Below are 17,837 nucleotides of genomic sequence, written 5' to 3' on the forward strand. Positions count from 1 at the left end.
TGTGCCTGCGGTCCAAAAAGTCCAACAATACTCTTTTTAAACACGCCATGCCACTTTTACATTGGGATGACTAATTGTTAAAACATTTGCAGGGTGAATATAATATTTAAGGGACTGTGGTGAGTGTTATAAAATATAAATAATGATTTTCATGGCTTATTTCGAATAAACCACGATTTTCATGGCTTATTGCCTTGCTATTGCGAATAAATTATGATTTATGATTCCCATGATTTGTCGCCAGGCAACAAGAAACCACGTGATTGATTTTGACCAATCGTGTGAGTAGATTTAGGCCAATGCACGAAGATTGGGTATGGTAGAAAACGCGGGTGCGGATAGGCGGATGCGGATACATTCTTGCGGATAATGGTAGAAAACGCGAGTAAATTCTTGTTATTTTACAGACTTTTCGCACAAAAGAGGCATATCTTGACAAGAAACTGTGAACTCTTTACATTTGTTTACTAATTTATTAACTGAATCATTTATTTTAAAGTCATTTTTTATGAAGCGTACCCGAAATGATTTTCGGTGAAACGATACTTACCCTTATTGCACTAACTGTCGTACTAACTTTTATTATCAATCCACTCATCGAAGACAAAAGTTGGAAACAATCGTAGTTTTTTCCACCTAACATTAGCATTGTTCACCATGCAAACCTAATTACATAACTGCAAATATTGCAGATGTTTAAAGTGGGCAAGTGAGTGTTTGTGAAACTGAATCGTGTTCACGGAAAACGAGAAAAATAGGGAATTAAAGCTTTGCGTTTCCGGGAAACAGCAAGGCCGATATTGCTTGGCAGTATTTTCCATCCATCTCTTTTGTTTCATATTTTCATTCTTATGTGACAACATTTATTTTGTCTGGAGTTTTAAAACATCTCAGTTATTTTGTCCTTTATTGTCCTTTAGCCTAATAGCCTAAACTTTTTCTTTCCTTGCTGTTTGTCGTTTCGTGTATAATGTGAAGCTTAAACTCTCTTATAACAAAATCTATCCGGCACTGAAATACGAAGCCATGTTTGATGTTTATTAAACAGATCGAAACCTGAAGCTGTTGTTTTCGCATGCGACGGCATGTCTTTGTTCATGCAATTACTTACACTTTGCTAAATTTCGTGAGCCCTTGGCGTAACGGAATGTAACAAAATCCAAGAACATGGCTTGTGAAGTATTTCTTAGGTTATTCGTCATCCGCTTAAAAAAACATTCCCAAAAATAAATAATTTCCCGTTCTTTTGAGTATCATTTGGTCAAATCAAAGCGAAAATTGGACATAGGAGTTTGAGACGTCCCTGTAAGAAAAATAAGTCAACGGCGAGAACATATAGTAGATTTATATAATAGGAACATATTATTATTGATTTTGTGTGAAGTTAAACAGATTAAAAAGAACCGGGATTTAAAATGATCATATTTATTGCCCACCCTCCAAAATCGCTAAGCTTAAGCGGTTATTACTCCGGCGTGAGCAACGTAGTTGAAAATTCGCCCAGGTTTTGTTTTGTTTTTGTTTTGTTTTTTTATTATTTTTCGTCGTCGCAAGGGTGTTTTGGCGCAAAATAAACTAGTATTTGAAAGGTGTATGTGACCGTATTTACCTACGTCACAGTTTTGTCTCCCAAGAGTGTGGTGCACAGCTCGAAATCTCTGACTAATTTTCCGATGCGCGTTTGGATTTCTTTCGAATGATACGGCAATTCCTCCAAGAGGAACAAATAAACCGTTCTTTTGATGCTGTTCGATTGAATTTAGATTTAGTTTGGTCCTATTTTAATAATTGAGAAGTTGAGAAGGAGGTCCCAGCTACATGGCAACCGTCAAAGCAGAATATCAGAAGCAAACCTTCATCCCCACAAACAGAAGTTCGTAAATCCTTAGAAACAAGCGCTACCAGTGTGCAATATTATCTGAAGTATCTGAAGTTGACACGAATACGCAAGAGTTACAACACGCTCAAGAGTGACTGTCCTCGGTGACTCAATGATTAAGCATATCAACCCTAGACAGCTCCAGAGCGGGGTAAAACCAAAGATTGTAGTAAAGACATTTCCAGGTGCTACAATAGCTGATATATCTCACTTAGCCAAACTAACTTTGTCTACTACCCCGGATGAGATAATCCTGCACATTGGCACTAATGATATGAAAGCTAATACTCCAGAAGCCGTAATTAATTCCGCAGCAAAACTTGGGGAATCCATAAAACAACAGAGCAAGGGCCCAAAAGTAACATTCTCAGAAAAAAGCCACCAGAGTTGATGATTAAAGGCTACTAGAAAGGCAACTCTCTACAAATCTCTACAAAGGCCAAATTATGCTTCGAATGAAAATGGCGATCTATTAGTAATAAGAATATAGATAAGTCCCACCTGAATAATTATGGTCACTACTGGAATAAATATGGGACATCAATTCTTGCTAAAAATATTAAACGCAATTTAATTAATAATTGACTGGGCAAAGTTAATAGTGTTAATATCAATAGAGATCACACGGGACCATCCAATCGAACAGGTGATCATGATAACCAGTTTAATAAAACACATTGAAGAACTTGATATATTTATATTAAACTTACCATTCGATATACTTTGCATTAATGAGACAATCCGTTAGAATTTACTCGCATTTGCTACAATTAGCCGCACGAATTTACCCGCGTTTTCTACCATTATCCGCACGAATTTGCGTTTTCTACCATTATCCGCACGAATTTACCCGCGTTTTCTACCATTACCCGCACGAATCTCTCCGCATCCGCCTAACCACACCCGCATTTTCTACTATACCCGAAGATTCAGTATACTGTCAAATATATTGTACCCGCCCCAAATAAAAAACATCTGCTGGGAGTACTCCGTGCCCTCTAAGTGGAAAACGAACTTGATAATCTGTCAAAATAAAAACTTGATATTAATACCACTTAATAAAACTTAATACCACCACTCATTCCGTCCTTCCAAGAATACCGTATTTACTCGATTGAGCGCCGCCCCCGATTGAGCGCCGCCCCGAGTGAGCGCCGCATCTGAAGTTCTAAAAATTTAAAGAGCGCCGCGGCGCTCAAACGAGTAAATACGGTAATGCATAGTTTGTCGTGCATTCCGAAAATGTTGCCCGATTTCCCAATTTTTCGAACACCTGCGCGCAGGTTTTAACGAAGTTATGCCGACTGTGTTCCGAGTGGACCTTTACAGCGGTCACGTGGTGTCAGAATAAAAACAACAGCATTGCGTTTATTTTGGAAAAGCATCGTTCCATAAGTATAGATCGTGACTATTTGGCAAAAAAGAAATTGATGTTTTCTAATCACAACAGCCTGTCACATAGCAATCACAGCCGAAGCAGTTCAAGAAGTCGATTTGAGGTGAGTGTGCGCGCGATTTTTGCCTCTGTGCAATGTTTTTGCCCGCTATTGGGGATCTATTTTTGTCAACACAAAAATGTTTTCAGACTGTTATCCTTCAGATATACCTCACAAACGTATGACAAGGTTACGTGGAAAGGCACTAACACACAACAGAAAGTTGGGTTAGTTACCCAGCACATAATTCACAATTCTGTCGAGTATCTGCGAAGGCTAGAACATCCGATCATGTCCGTTGACAACGGGTAAACTTCGCTAAGCTTCTTACCCTTCGTTTTGTTGTGGGTAAAAATTCCACGAGTTCAAGTGCCTAGATGTTCATTGAGGACAACATTTTTATATAGGTGTATTAGTAATGAAAAAAGAACAATTATTGTTTGAAAATTTCGAATAAATGTAAGCGAATTCCAATGAGGGTTCTAGAGAAACTACACTACTGTATGAAAGTCGTGCGGTTACCTGCTTTGTTGTGGTTATGTGAAACCTAAACAATTAATGTGTAAATGTGCCTCATTGCCCGGTTCGTGTTTTCATTTCGGAATGAGAAGCACAGGCTTCAGTAAAAGACAACAGTTCTCAGTGAAACGACATTGTTCTACTTCAAGCTATTCACGTATACGTAACACCCAAAAGGTATTAATGTATTTTGCTTCCTTATCCAAATTTAGATATCATGTAACACAAGAACTAGTTCGATTTGATATAAAGTAAACTACAGTATTTATACAAGCAGTACATTATCTATTATAATGAGAGGGGCTTAGACCATTTAATATATGTTTTACATTGTATCAAATTTATATTAGATTATAAAATACTGAAAAGAAGGAAAACCCCATGTGAATACCAGGTGATTTTTCAATTCATTATAAGGAAAATTTTGCATATGCATAATGTTCGAGTATATCCTTGACTCTGATTGTATGACATGTTGGTGTACATCTGCGAGTGTTCCTTGTGTGTAGAAAACTTTACAAACATCCCTATTCTACAGTATGTTTGCCCTTTATGCATACATTTCCAGCATAGCCAGGCTAAAATAACCTGAAGGGTGTTTCATAATCTTGTAGACCAGGAACAGATATTGATTCAAGATTATAATCTTGTTAGCTCATATTTGAACATGTTATAAGGAGTGTCTTTAATACATGCATCTACCTCAGGTAGCTAAGTCAGTAACAAATTTTTAAATGTTCATAGCATTGTAATCCAAATGTAATTGAAATTTCGGTTCAATGTTATGAAAATGTATTACAAATTATTTAAAATGTGAGATATGATTAGCTATGTTTACATTTATGACAGTTTTTACAGACGAGATGAATTGCTGTCTTGTACCTGCAGATACCTGTCTAACATATTCTTCATGTGTGGGAAAAATCTGCATGTCAAAAAGGGCATGTAAAATTTAGGAGCTAATTGCTAGGATTGGTTAAGTTCAACTCATCTAATATAACTGACAACCAATGTTGGGTTAGGCAAAGGTCAAAGGTGCCTTTGCAATCATCGCATGTCCTGTAATTGGTAAAATTTAGAGACTTCTTTGCCATCAGTTCAAAAATACTAGAATCTTTGGACTTTTTTACTTAGGTTCTTTTTTAGAGAGGATTTGAGGTTTTTCATAGAATTATTGAAATGTTTGTTATCACAATGTCTTCTTTTGGGTTCCGTAATGATAGGTGCATTTAATAATTAAATTACCAAATTAAATTTTGTGTGAATAACCCCTGCAATATTCCAACTGGTCAATAAATGCAGCCACTGCATCAAACTTCAATTATGCATACAAAAATACTTCTTCATGTTCTCATAATTCTACATAAATTGCTAATATTTTATATTTATACTTGTTTTGTAAAATATATAAATAGAAATATATATATATATATATCATGCGCGCGTGCAACAAGATCAATTGAAAATCACGAAATCAAGCAAGAGAATTAAACGGACATAATCGCCTGATGATCGATCGTTAAAGATCGTGAAACTCTGAGTAGCGAAAAATCATTGTAATTTTAAGATTTTAAATAATAATAATAATAATATGAATATGAATATATATTATGAGGCTATAGCATTTTCAACTGCATAGTATTAATCTTTTATGTATTTTTATTTTTTAGTTACAAGTAAACAGAAACCCTGATGATGATTCAATAGGATTAATCAACAGGAAGCTTCCGGGTGAACTGGTATTAAGGCAAGTCTTGCTTACATGACTTTTTTATTAAATAATTGGATTTATGAAAACTGTTTTTTAACTACAATTTTATTGTATATACTATCTGAATATAAAATTTAGGAAAAGTATAATTTTATATAGAATATGTTAATTATTACGGCAAAAAAAGTTCCCAGTGGGTGAAAACAAGATTGAACAATGTTGTACTGCACAGAATGGACATAGCTTTAAAAAAAATTGCTACAACTTAATAACGAACATGTTCATCAGATACAAACAAGTGTTCAGTCCAGTGGCGAAACTAGCGCGATAATTGGGGTCGAATATTCATATATTTATTTTATTCAAAGAAATCTGCCAGACGGATTTCTTTGGTACACATATACGTGTTTTCAAAAGAAATTCATATCACGCTAGTTTCGCCCCTGGTCCACTCCTGTTTTCATCAATCAGGAACAACCTGATCATTTGTTACGCGTGCTGAATTGTTAGATAAAATGTTATGCATTTACTCACTAGAGAACGAAATTCTTTTTTTGCTTTCGGATAAAAGAAGATTTCGTCGGAAATTCGTCAAAAAAAAGTTAGCATGTTAGCAAAAAATACATCAACATCGTGTAGCTATCAATCAGAAAATTATTATACATATACGTGCTTAGGTGACATGGAGTAGTCGAGTGAAATGCATGTGCATAGTGCAAAAACTACAAAATTGAAATGCTAGTCTGAGTGTTTACTTAAATTACAGTCAATTTCAGACTACTTTAACATCATTAGCTTTAATCAGCAAGTAATTAGCTTTAGCAAAGTGCGTAATTTATTACAGGGCCGTCGCTAGAAGCTTATTTGGGGGGGGGGTGTATTGTCATATTTATATGTTCGTACAACCGTAGAAACAATAGCTTACAAAAGAAATCAGTCGTGCATAAGACGAATATATAAATATGCACCCCCCCCCAATTAAGCTTCTAGCGTCAGTCCTGTTTTCATGGGATAATTTGGTTATATTCTGTCATATTTGTTGTAGGGTTTTTTCATTTCTCGATGTAGTTTCTCTCTGCCGATGTGCTCAGGTATCAAAGGTAGGTACAGTATATTGTATATTTCGTACTTAATCTTGAACATTCAACATTATCGACAATATAAAGAAGTTGTTTTTATTGCCAATACCAGTCTAATAAATTTCCAGCTCGATTGTGGTTAAGCTTAGCTTTTGTTCTAACCACCACCTAAAATAGACAAAAAATATCTCCACTTTTGACCTAAGTACACCTGGTTAAAGCCCCGTTTACATGTCACGGTTAACATGGGTACCCTTGCCCATTTCATCTGTGCTCGGCCTTTGTTTTGGTAACCTGGACACTAATAAAATTGGGTACGGGTACCAATTTTAGCCTTGCCGTACCGATAAATTGAGTGTAGTGTAAACGGGATTTTAGATGTCGGTTTTTCATCGCGTCTGAAGCAACTAAAGCCCGTTTTCCACTAAGCGAATTTATTCGAATAGTTTCAAATAGTTCTACATATTCTTCTCTATCTAAATCGTTATTTATATTCTGTTTAGTTATGGAATGTTTTAGCATTGGATGGTAGTAACTGGCAGAGAGTTGACCTATTTGAATTTCAACGAGATATCAGTGTAAGTTGTTAATAATAAAGTTGTTAAAAATTGCCAAAACTTTCGTGAATTAATGTTTACACGTCTTTAATTGCGAATTCAGTTTTCATAATTCATACCGTTATTCCCTAATGCTATTCTGTATGTAACTCTGTCTTAGACAGGCAGCTCTAAATTTTTTGTGTCTATAGACTAGTAATTTTATGGTTTATTTTCGAAAAATTGATTGCTTCATTACTTTGGATGCGTTATTTTGGGAGATATAATTATTAGGAGATATGATACGAAACGCCTGCTATATAGCTAGCACTAGCAGTACTAAAAGGTAGCATTTTAAAGTGGCTAATAGAAGTTTTAAATTCATAATAGATTATAAATTTAATATTTCATATCTCCTAGGTTGATTCAGATCTAATAAAAGTTTATTTTCTGTAATACACTAATGCAGTATTATATACCGTATATATATAAATTATGCGTAATAACCGATCTTCTTGTTTGACGAAAAAGACACTCCATGCAAGATTTACGTATTTCTGCGGATAATTCTTAATGGAAACGGTCAGTGTATTTATGGTCATGCAAGGTAGAGCCTTTGACGTATTTGTGCTTGTCAAATGCCCTGTTCGAACTTCTTGCTTCTCATCTGTCAAAAGACCTTCCTTTCTGTTTATTTGCTTTTGACCCAATGACTCGTTTTCGTGTCGGATATTTTCCCATATTTCTTGCACTATTGGAGTTAAAAGTCATGAGTAAAGTTGATATAACCGTCATGTGTATAGCTCTCGTGCAGCAAAAGCTGTCAGTCAGAGGCTATTGAGTCAGAAAAGAGCCTAGAAAGAGGGGGAAGGGTTGGGGTGTAGTCAAATCAGATACTCGCTATATGAACATTTTTGATAACGTAACGAAAAACAGGTATTGAATATACTTTAAAGACTTTATTTTTCAACATGATGATCTTGAATACGACTTGATTTTCGTATCTTTTATAACCGTAGTCGTTAGTACTAGAAAATATAGGATCGTTTAAATCCACTGATGTTTTCTATTCATTATAGGAGACTGTAATCCAGAACTTGTCGCGGCGATGTGGAGGATTCCTAAAAAGATTAGGGCTTAAGGGGTGTCAGAGTGTTGGTGATGGAGCATTACGGTACACTTTGCTTTATCTGTTATAGACAATCTATCATAGAATTGGCTGTAACTTAAATTTCACTCGACTTTCATTTTTTATTAATATTTTGGAACTTTTTGCTGCGTTTTTAGAACATTCCTTCATTCTTGTTTTAGAATATTTTTATGGCTGTTTAATTAAGAACATTCCTTTATTACTGTTTTAGAACATCTTTATTGCTGTTTTTAGAACATTTTCCTGCGAGTGTAGAAATATCGAGGAATTAATTCTCGAAGGATGCAAAAAGATATCAGATAGGTAATTGTACGGTACGCTATTCTTTGTGAAAAGATAAAAAATATTTTTCCTATGTCGAAAAATATATGCTAATATATTTTCCCTATAGCGAACCATTCTCTGCAGTGGAAATCCAGCCCGAGAGCGTAAATACAATAATAACTCATTAATGTCACTTGCTATTTTCTCTAGTACGTGTTTCAACCTTAGTAACTATTGTAGAAATCTGAGAGTATTGGATTTGTCTTCTTGTCCTCAAATAACAGATAACGGTTGCATCGCTTTAAGGTTGGTAAAAAACGACGATATAGGGTTGACCTTTCCTCCCAATTTTTTCCCCGCAATTTGACGTTAAGTATTTTGGTGTGGTTGCCTGTCCCTCACTGCATCGTCTTCTTCTCAGCTTGAGAGTTCTCCCAAGGTATTATTATTCATAAAATACAACTTATTTATTTTCGCCATGGCCCATGGAAAACTATGACGAATTCGCTGTTCCACTTGTGGAATGTGATTTTTTTTGCAATTTCAAGTTTCAATATTCAATATTCAATACCACCGTTGTATCATTGTTTTTCTTTCGTGGAGCTTTCCAACCACTGTGTCGAAATCAGACCTGTTGATATGGCCCCAGTTATATAAAAGACTATAGTTAACTTTTAACTGTAGTTAAGACAGAATTGGCCAATCAGAGTTGTGTATTTTTTAGTTTACTGGGATTTAACTATGCAAAATGTAGTTAATAAGTTTTATACAGCCGGTCCCTCGCAGGAAATTTTTACAATTACAATATATTTGCGCGTGGAGTGGAATTTCTTTTTGTTTTTCTCATATTAGTTCTGCATGAAAGCGCGCAGACAATGAAAAATTTCGCAGCGTGGAAAACAAACCTAATGCATAGGTTGACTCCGGACGAACCCGTGCATGTGTAGTTTTTGTGGTGTGAGAGTGATAGTCCTTATATATGTGTGCATGATTGCAGTAATAAACTCTTTGTTTATTTCTAGTCAAGGATGCGAGAAAATAGAACATATTAATGTCTCATGGTGTGGCCAACTTACGCAAAATGGTGTTAGAATTTTATCAGAGGAATGTTCACATATACAAAGTTTTATTGCAAAAGGATGTACTTTAGTAAGTCAGACTTACACTCAATATAGGCACTTGTATGACCATGCACGCTGGGATAGTGCGTATAGTAAAACGCGCTATTCATTTTGTAACCAGTAAATATTATCAGTTTTCAAGTTAATGAGAAGTTACAATCTCGATTCCTAAAACCAATGAAGTACATTTAGGCGCTTTCTGAAGCGGATTTTCAAAATGTTTCAAAATATATTGTTTAGTATATTTCGCTTCCAACTTTTTATGGACATCTTGTCCTTGTCCTAATTAATATAATCCTCATATAATCATGTGATACGCTCTAATTTTTTCTCGCATCGCTTTGGCTGTAAAGTGAACCAAGATTTTTTTCAACACAGATCCAAGACGAAGGCGTTCAGCACTTAGCCAGAAATTGTAGAAATCTACAGACACTTAATTTACACAGTTGCGAGGTGAGATTTTGCACTGCACCCTCCTATCTTTAGATGGGATCCTCCAAAAAAGTTTACCCTTTAAAAAAGAGACACTTTAGTATGACATTCCAGGTTTTTCGCTTCGCGATTCGTTATATGGCTTTGCGTCGCGCGAATAAATTCGCCTAGTGGAAAACGGGCTTAACAGGGCGCTCAAATGTATATATAAGCGCCCTGGGGCTTAACATGTTTTAATTACGTGACAATGAAAATCACCAAATGCATAGTAATCGATTACGTATATTTAATTAATTTAATGTAAAAGCGCTTTAAAAAAGAGTGTTTGCTGAAGGGCTACCGTTTGAAATAATGTACAATAATCAAGCTTCTATCTGCGACCGCGTCCACATTCGCATACAATGGCATGCATATTTTTTACGTGAGGTCAACTGAGGAGAGTGAAAATTGAGGAGGAGGATGACTTACCCTATTTCTGGATGTTATTGATTATATAGTTACTAACAGATGTGGCGATAAAAGCTGTTGGTGAAAATTGTTCAGATCTTCAGTTTTTGTGTGTGTCAGGATGCCTTCATCTTACGGACGCTTCTTTACAGGCGCTCGGCGAAGGATGTCCACATCTTAGGTATGTTGAGTGAAGTTTGATATACGTATATTTTGAAGGCTTGCGGGAGTTGCAAACATGTCGAAAGAACTTTATCATATAGATAACATTCAAGTATTGGTGAATAGCTAATTTTATATAACCAATTGAACTATTCAAGTTAATAAGTTCACGGCGGTTCCATCGCGGGTGGTCTGATCACTCTGATGTTGAAACATTGATCCGTATAATCTCTCAACATGCATGACGTTACCTACCAATGATGATTTGCATTAATATGCCAGGCTTTCAAGCAACGCCTTTGTCCATAACGATCATATATATTGTTAATGGAATGGTCTTTGACACACTGGTTCTACCACAGGTTCCAACTATAAGTTAGAAACGGCCTTTTTATGTTCACTCATGAAACAGTGATGTCAAACCACAATTTTGTGTTTGTAACTTTTGCATATTGAAAGAAACTTAATAATTCAATCTTGTGTGACGAGTCGCAGGAAAATTCGGAAATGTGGGTTTGATATTGCGCGACCTGAGTTATTCCCTAGAGTTTTAAATCGGCAACAATCTGTTATCATTTGTGTACCACTTCAATTCTTTTTTTCTATATAAAATACGAGTATTTCTGACATTTTAGGACTATAGAAGTAGCGCAGTGTTTGCAATTGACTGATGCTGGCTTTAGTAAATTAGCGAAGGTAAGAAAAAATCTATATTAAAAATATTAAAAATCTATATTAAAAATATTAAAAATCTATATTAATATTAAAGCTTAGTACAATCGCCACACAACGTAGCTATACTATGTATACATGTAGGTAATCTTCACGGCCACCTGCAGTAGGCCGTGGGATGAGCATCCAAAAGATGCTTAGAAAACGGATTCCGTTGCACCTCTCGTGGAACTACATAATTTTCACATGAATCAATAGATAAAAATTTACTTTATCAGAATCCGTTGTTCCCCAAGCGAAACAGGTGCACAATTGGGAAAACAATCCCTCCAAAGTTTGCAGTACAGGAATAGTAATCATGCATATGTGGCAGGGTGTATAAATGCAATAAAGTCAAATCAACTGTAATCTGTTGTAAATTTGGGCGTGATCGTTTTGTTTAATATAGGGCTGTCATAATTTAGAAAAAATGGATTTAGAGGAATGCGTATTGGTAAGCTCTCTTTTTTTGATCCCACAGCACAAGATTTTTATTATATTTTTATAAAAAAATGTTAAGTCTTTCTTGAAATATCTCTAAGAATATCACAAGGAAGGTATCTATACTCATTTTACGCTGGTTTCTCGGATGGTGAATATAACCGGACACCCTTGGCCTGGGCCAGCGATATTAAATGAAACTTCAGCCAGTGTGAGGCAATGAATAATGAGATTATACAAATCAAAGCTTCTTTTGGAGTTTACAAGTCGTTCGCTGTGTTCGCAACAAAAAACTTTTTACCTCTTGAGTCTTGTTTACAACGCTTTCGGTCTCAAATGTATTCGATTAATTAGAAGACGTTCGTTTTCACGTTGCAGAACGAAACAGCGCCGTCATGCTGTATTAAATGACGTTTTTGTTACATTACGTGTCTCCTGCAATTTTTTTTATACAAAAAAGTTAAATAATATTCTATGGTATATTTCAGATTACAGATGCAACCCTCACTAATCTTTCCACCTGGTGTTCAAATCTTCGTCAACTGGTAAGAGTGCACAGTAACCCATGACTAGAAATGGTGGTGCGCCATGGAACGTTTCTATGCTTGATTTAAGAACACATTTTTGAAAAATATCATGCACCAAATTTACAAAGGGTGGAAATGCAAACCCCCCATCCCCATAAGTAAGACGCTTAAGCAGCCGGCACATACCAACGTGAGTTTTCACCTTTCCCATTAAAGGGCTGCTAAATTGAGTGAAAGCTTAATTGGGAGGGGGTGTATATTCATCTTATACCCGACTGATTTCTTTTGCAAAACATCCCTTTAAGGCACATTTATTTTGATTTCTTTTTTCTACAAACTTTCTAATTTTTTCTAAATTGGACCTTTACAATACCATTTAGTTAGTTTTTGGGTTTATGTGTGGGGCAAGTTTATTTTTTAGTGTGTTAGTTTTTGTTGAACTATATGGTTATATACACACCACACGTTGCCGCCATCTTGAATCAGGCCTGGTTACAAGGCAAATTTGGAAAATGAGCCCAAAATATTACGTTGCCAGCTTGATAATAATGATCGTATGTTGATACTTTTCGCTCTTCTCCATCAATGTTTAATACATTCTACATTACAATTATCTCTTATTGTAGAGTTTGTCTCATTGTGAACAAATCAGTGACGACGGTATTCACAGATTAAGTGCGGGACACAATGCTGAAGAATACCTCGAGGTTTTGGAATTAGACAATTGTCCATCGATAACAGACACTGCGCTATATCATTTGAAGTAAGTTTCTACACATTTCTGTTCAAAATGCTGCCGAACTGAAAAAGACACCAAGAGTAAATATGTGTAGCACAAAAACATTGTACCTGTTGTGAGTTTGAAGGTGACACTTTAATTCTATTTCAATTTCCCAATGTATATACAACACTTCACTATTTTTCTATCAATACAGGGACTGTAGATCATTGAAAAGGATAGAGCTTTATGATTGTCAGTTAATTACTCGTGGTGGAATCCGTAGGCTTAAGGTAAGAGTAACATTCAGTCTATTTCCGATCCATTTTCGCGTCTCTTGTTGAGAATTGGAATTTCGAAACTGACGACATTTCGAAACAGCTACCAATTCAAAGGTCACTGAAAACAAATGAATGATTATCTTTGAATTGGGACGGTCCGTGCTAGCTCGTGGTAGTGAACAATTTGTACATGGCATTAATAACATCTTTTTTATTTTAGAATCATCTTCCAAATTTAAGAGTCCATGCTTATTTCGCTCCCGTCACGCCGCCGCCGAGTGTCGGAGGAGGTCGGCGGCGTGTTTGCCGATGCTGTACAATAGTATGACGTATATTTCATGTATCATAGATTTTACAAAAATTTTAGCCTGTAACTTTAGGTTACTAAACTAGTCATATACTTTTAATCCGCATTGATTTTAATGGCGACAGACAGACTTTTGAATTCATGACTATGTTTTAATCGCGTCTGGTGGTCTCTTTAGCTCTCTGCTCATACGATAAGCATGCTCAACAATGACTTTACCATTTAGGATATATTATTTTACCTTATGCTAACGTATTACATTCTTTTAGCATTATTGTTGGAAATGGATAGAATTTTATTAATAAGAGCCTTTGTTGTGGTTCAAATACTTGTACGTCGCCTGTGGTTGTTCTGGCCCGCAATTTCGGTTACCTGTTTATGCTAACGACGATTTTCATTTGGCGTTTAACCACTGACACTCACTCTGGTCCTATTTCTAACCATGCATGCATGCGCAACGCAACCATAATATTTCCGTAAGGGTAATATTTTCTCTTTCAAACTGTCCTAACTTCTCATTTTTTTTCAAAACTTATGGAGTAAATAACGGAGAACGGAGAACAATTAATAAATTAAAAAACTGTAATATCTTTGCCCCAAGACGGTACAGCTACATTAAGTGCTATAATGTGCCGTTTAAAATATCCAAGTTACTTTCTCAAAAATTGTTGGTCAAAAATGTGTACCTGTATTGACGAAGTTTTTGAACCACAGCAAAAAATATCACCAGTTGTTCGAACTTAGTTAAGACAACAGAAAGCACAATGCTATAAGCATGCTAAAATGGGTTACGGAAGTGCATGTGTGATTAAAATTTTAAACTTGTATGGAGTATCTTTCACAAATCATTCGCGTATAGTTACCGTTAAATGTCGTGAAATGTGTTGTCCATGCATGGAATATAGTCTACACCGATACTAATTTGTTCATTACACGCCTAAAAACGATCAGGTTGATGCAATACTGATTTATCAATAAACAGGATGAATTTTACAGATTTTTTAGCTGTGTATCTAGCGGAAAGGGAAAAGGGATGAGTTTTAATTCGATGTTTTAGTTTTTATGTAAGAGACACGAAATCCTCTTCTATTATTTTGGAACCAGATTGTGCGAAATTATACAAATTGCATTGATAGTATTCTTTTTGTGGTTGTTTCCATTCTTTCTTCTTTTCATGTGGTTTTATCTGGTACGTAGGGTATTCTGTACGACTTAACGGGCCTCGAACAACTGGAAATGCATAGTCATATAGATGTAAATATTTGTAGAAAGTATGTATGTATATGGTGTATATGGTATATATGGAATACGGTTGCGTTTTTGTTCTGTTATACTAATTTTCCTGAATTTTGGCTATAATTTAAGACTATGCTTACGAGTTATGGTTTTATTATGATAAAATATTTGCCACGGTATTTTCACAATTCGGTTAATTTTTTTCAAGCGGAGGGTAGAGGGACGAATGGCTATATGTCGTTTTAGTATACACGCGACTATTGTCTGTTACAAATCCTACAATCTGATTGGCTGCTCAACCATTGTCTATTCGTGATGGTGCATGCTTGGGAAAATTTCGCTCGCGCGACCGTATAAAATTGAATTATTTTTCGGTGTAATTGCGGTGTATATATCGATTATTTTCTCGAAATTAATATATCTAGGTACAGGGTGTACACTAAAATAATTAGACAACTCGCCTTCGTTGTCTATGAGCGAATAGTCTACTCAGGCTTCGCCTTCGTTGACTATTCGCTCATAGACATCTCCGACTCGTTGTCTAATTGTTAAATAGATGAGATGTGCATGATATCCACAGAATGGTCGAGAAATTGCATTTGCGGCGTGTTCCTATATCATGGTTGCAGATTTTAAATATAGCAATAGTAAATAGTAAATATTTAAAAAAAAACTTTGCAATACATTTTGTAATTAAACTGAAATTTGTCTTGATGAAATCGGGAATTGCAAATCGATTTGACGTCATGTCCGGTAATTTTAAAGGCCGATAAATCCATCAAGACAATTTTTTTAATAATATGTAATGCAAAGTTTTTTAAAATACCTTACCATGATAGAGACACTTTAAACACGAGTGGAAAATAATTGCATATTTAAATGCTAAAACAATATTGCCATTGGCCAATGCTAGTTCGTAACGCTAAATTTGTTCACAGCGCGCGAGTGAGGGGAACCTATATACCTGTTTTCGTAGAAATTTCGAAGAGCAGTTAGAAACTGATCTTTTCAGTAAACCTAGACATACGGACAAATATCTATCCTACTTGCATCACCAAAAAGTCATAAAAAGTCTGTTGCAAAAACTTGTTTCAAAGACGGAGCTGAATCGTTAACATTTAATCGCGTTGCCAGGGACAACGAGAGTGATTATGTCCTCAATGTGTTGAGAGGGAACAATTATCCACGAAACTTTTTAAATGTTGTTTAAAAGCTCCGGTCGCGACTAAATGTAATTCCTTAAGGCTAGTTTCCACTCAGGAAAAATCTCCTTTGCCCTTTGGATCGGAACGGACAGGAAAATTTCCTTTGTCGGTGAGTTCTCAGGCGGCGTTTATACAAAGGAAACTTTCCTGTCCTGTCCGATCCAAAGGAGAATTTTCCTGAGTGGAAACTAGCCTTTAGAGGGTGATTCCTCAAAAACGGGCTTACTGTTTTAACAGGACGATCCTGAATAATTAAGGGTCAAAGTTGCCTTAATGTGGTCAACTACAAAAAAATTATGACTTATCCTGTTTTTAAAATTTCAAGGGATGCAAACCTAAATGTACCCCTAAGCGATCCTGAATATTGTTTTTCCAAAAAATACACAAAGAACGCGAGAATTAAACAAAAAGTTTTATTAATTAGGGTTTTGCCCCGAGCAAACAAAAGGGTCGATTGACCTATTCTATTGTTTCATTGTTCTCTATAATTTATGAATATATGCAAAACTTTTTTCGTCGCTTTTCTTAGCAAACTAAAATTTTCATTACCCTTACTTTGGTGCATGATAACTCAAAAAGTAATAAAGCTAACTTGATGAAATTTTAATGGTTGACTTTTGACAACACAACCATTATAACTGACACGTAAACCCCCACTATCCCCAAGATAGACTTTGACACCTGACCCCAGTAACGTAGTACTAACGCATTTTATGCACACACGGCAATCCCTCACCCCTTTTCGATCAAACTTCTTGAACGAACACAAGCTCTGCTCTTAAGCATATCCAAGCCGATTACTGATTAAATTCCACTCGTTTCACAATTGTAGAACTTGGATAAACCAACGCGATGAGCCATCTTTAGTTAGAGTTGTTATGTGAATTTCACATAACAACTCTAACTAAAGATGGCTCATCGCGTTGGTTTATCCAAGTTCTACAACAACTTTGGTAAGACACACAGTTTAATTTTACTATTTTACCTTTTACGAATACATTTCCACACAGGTTTGATTCTTTATGCTTCTCCTATAAATACACACCACTTTTACCCTTTTTCTTATCTTCATGTCTCTTTTACACAAAGCCAACCCTGCTCCCCGCTCCCCTCTGTTTTCCTTTTTTTATCTACCTCCTCACATAACTTTGATTTCAAGTTGAACATACTACGTAAAGGTTCACTTTAGTAAATAGTTCAGTTGCATTTCTCTTCCAATGATTCCGTACACTATACTAACTCGAAAATGAACTACAGCTATACAGGCAGCTACGTCGTCCACATGGTCATCCATAAAACTATATACTAAATGATTAGCTTCAAATTATTGGACGATGGTGTCGCTAAAACTTTCTCTATGCTTGCGTCGTGTAGGAAAAACGATAATTGGGCAGGGGCATATTTATATTATATTCACCGACCGTATTATTCGCGACTGCGTGATTAACAAACAGGTACGTACCGATTAAGTTATATGAAAACAAACCTATAATCAAATTTGCGTTTAATTCATATTCAGTTGAATCGCAAAGTGAAATTATTAATTTTTATCAAAGATGCCGGCATACTTGACAAATTTTAGAGTAGTTGTATATTTTTCTGTCACCCGACTGAATAGGCAATAGGCCAGTTATTATATTAGCTTCTAGCCATACTTAGAACCATGATATGAGTG

General features: G+C 35.7%; 1 protein-coding gene across 2 annotated transcripts; it reads left to right on the forward strand.

The window, feature by feature from the left end:
* The first annotated feature begins 3,226 nt into the window (after window positions 1-3,226).
* Window positions 3,227-15,084, forward strand: LOC114534180 (F-box/LRR-repeat protein 20-like). 2 transcript variants are annotated; one of them, XM_028555732.1, is made up of 16 exons: window positions 3,227-3,378; window positions 5,505-5,581; window positions 6,591-6,645; window positions 7,128-7,202; window positions 8,240-8,334; window positions 8,545-8,613; window positions 8,785-8,880; window positions 9,597-9,723; window positions 10,074-10,148; window positions 10,625-10,755; window positions 11,372-11,432; window positions 11,857-11,901; window positions 12,377-12,433; window positions 13,042-13,178; window positions 13,351-13,426; window positions 13,635-15,083. In XM_028555732.1, the coding sequence occupies exons 1-16, from the start codon at window positions 3,310-3,312 to the stop codon at window positions 13,740-13,742; spliced, it is 1,353 nt and encodes a 450-aa protein (XP_028411533.1). In that variant the 5' UTR covers window positions 3,227-3,309; the 3' UTR covers window positions 13,743-15,083. The 2 variants fall into 2 exon arrangements, with proteins under 2 accessions (XP_028411533.1, XP_028411532.1); XM_028555731.1 differs by lacking the exon at window positions 3,227-3,378 and adding an exon at window positions 3,807-4,011 and having other exon boundaries at window positions 13,635-15,084.
* The last annotated feature ends 2,753 nt before the right edge of the window (window positions 15,085-17,837 follow it).

This window comes from Dendronephthya gigantea, unplaced genomic scaffold (genome assembly GCF_004324835.1).
Source record: "Dendronephthya gigantea isolate DGI-Jeju-01 unplaced genomic scaffold, DenGig_1.0 000098F, whole genome shotgun sequence".
Taxonomy (NCBI): domain Eukaryota; kingdom Metazoa; phylum Cnidaria; class Anthozoa; order Malacalcyonacea; family Nephtheidae; genus Dendronephthya; species Dendronephthya gigantea.

Bases quoted from the DNA above. Each gene is read 5' to 3' on its own strand.
- LOC114534180 (XM_028555731.1), top strand. From the start codon at position 3,874: ATGTGTAAATGTGCCTCATTGCCCGGTTCGTGTTTTCATTTCGGAATG. The intron at 6,646-7,127 runs GTAGGTACAGTA...TATTCTGTTTAG, and splicing joins GATGTGCTCAGGTATCAAAG to TTATGGAATGTTTTAGCATT. The intron at 8,335-8,544 runs GTACACTTTGCT...TGCTGTTTTTAG, and splicing joins GTTGGTGATGGAGCATTACG to AACATTTTCCTGCGAGTGTA.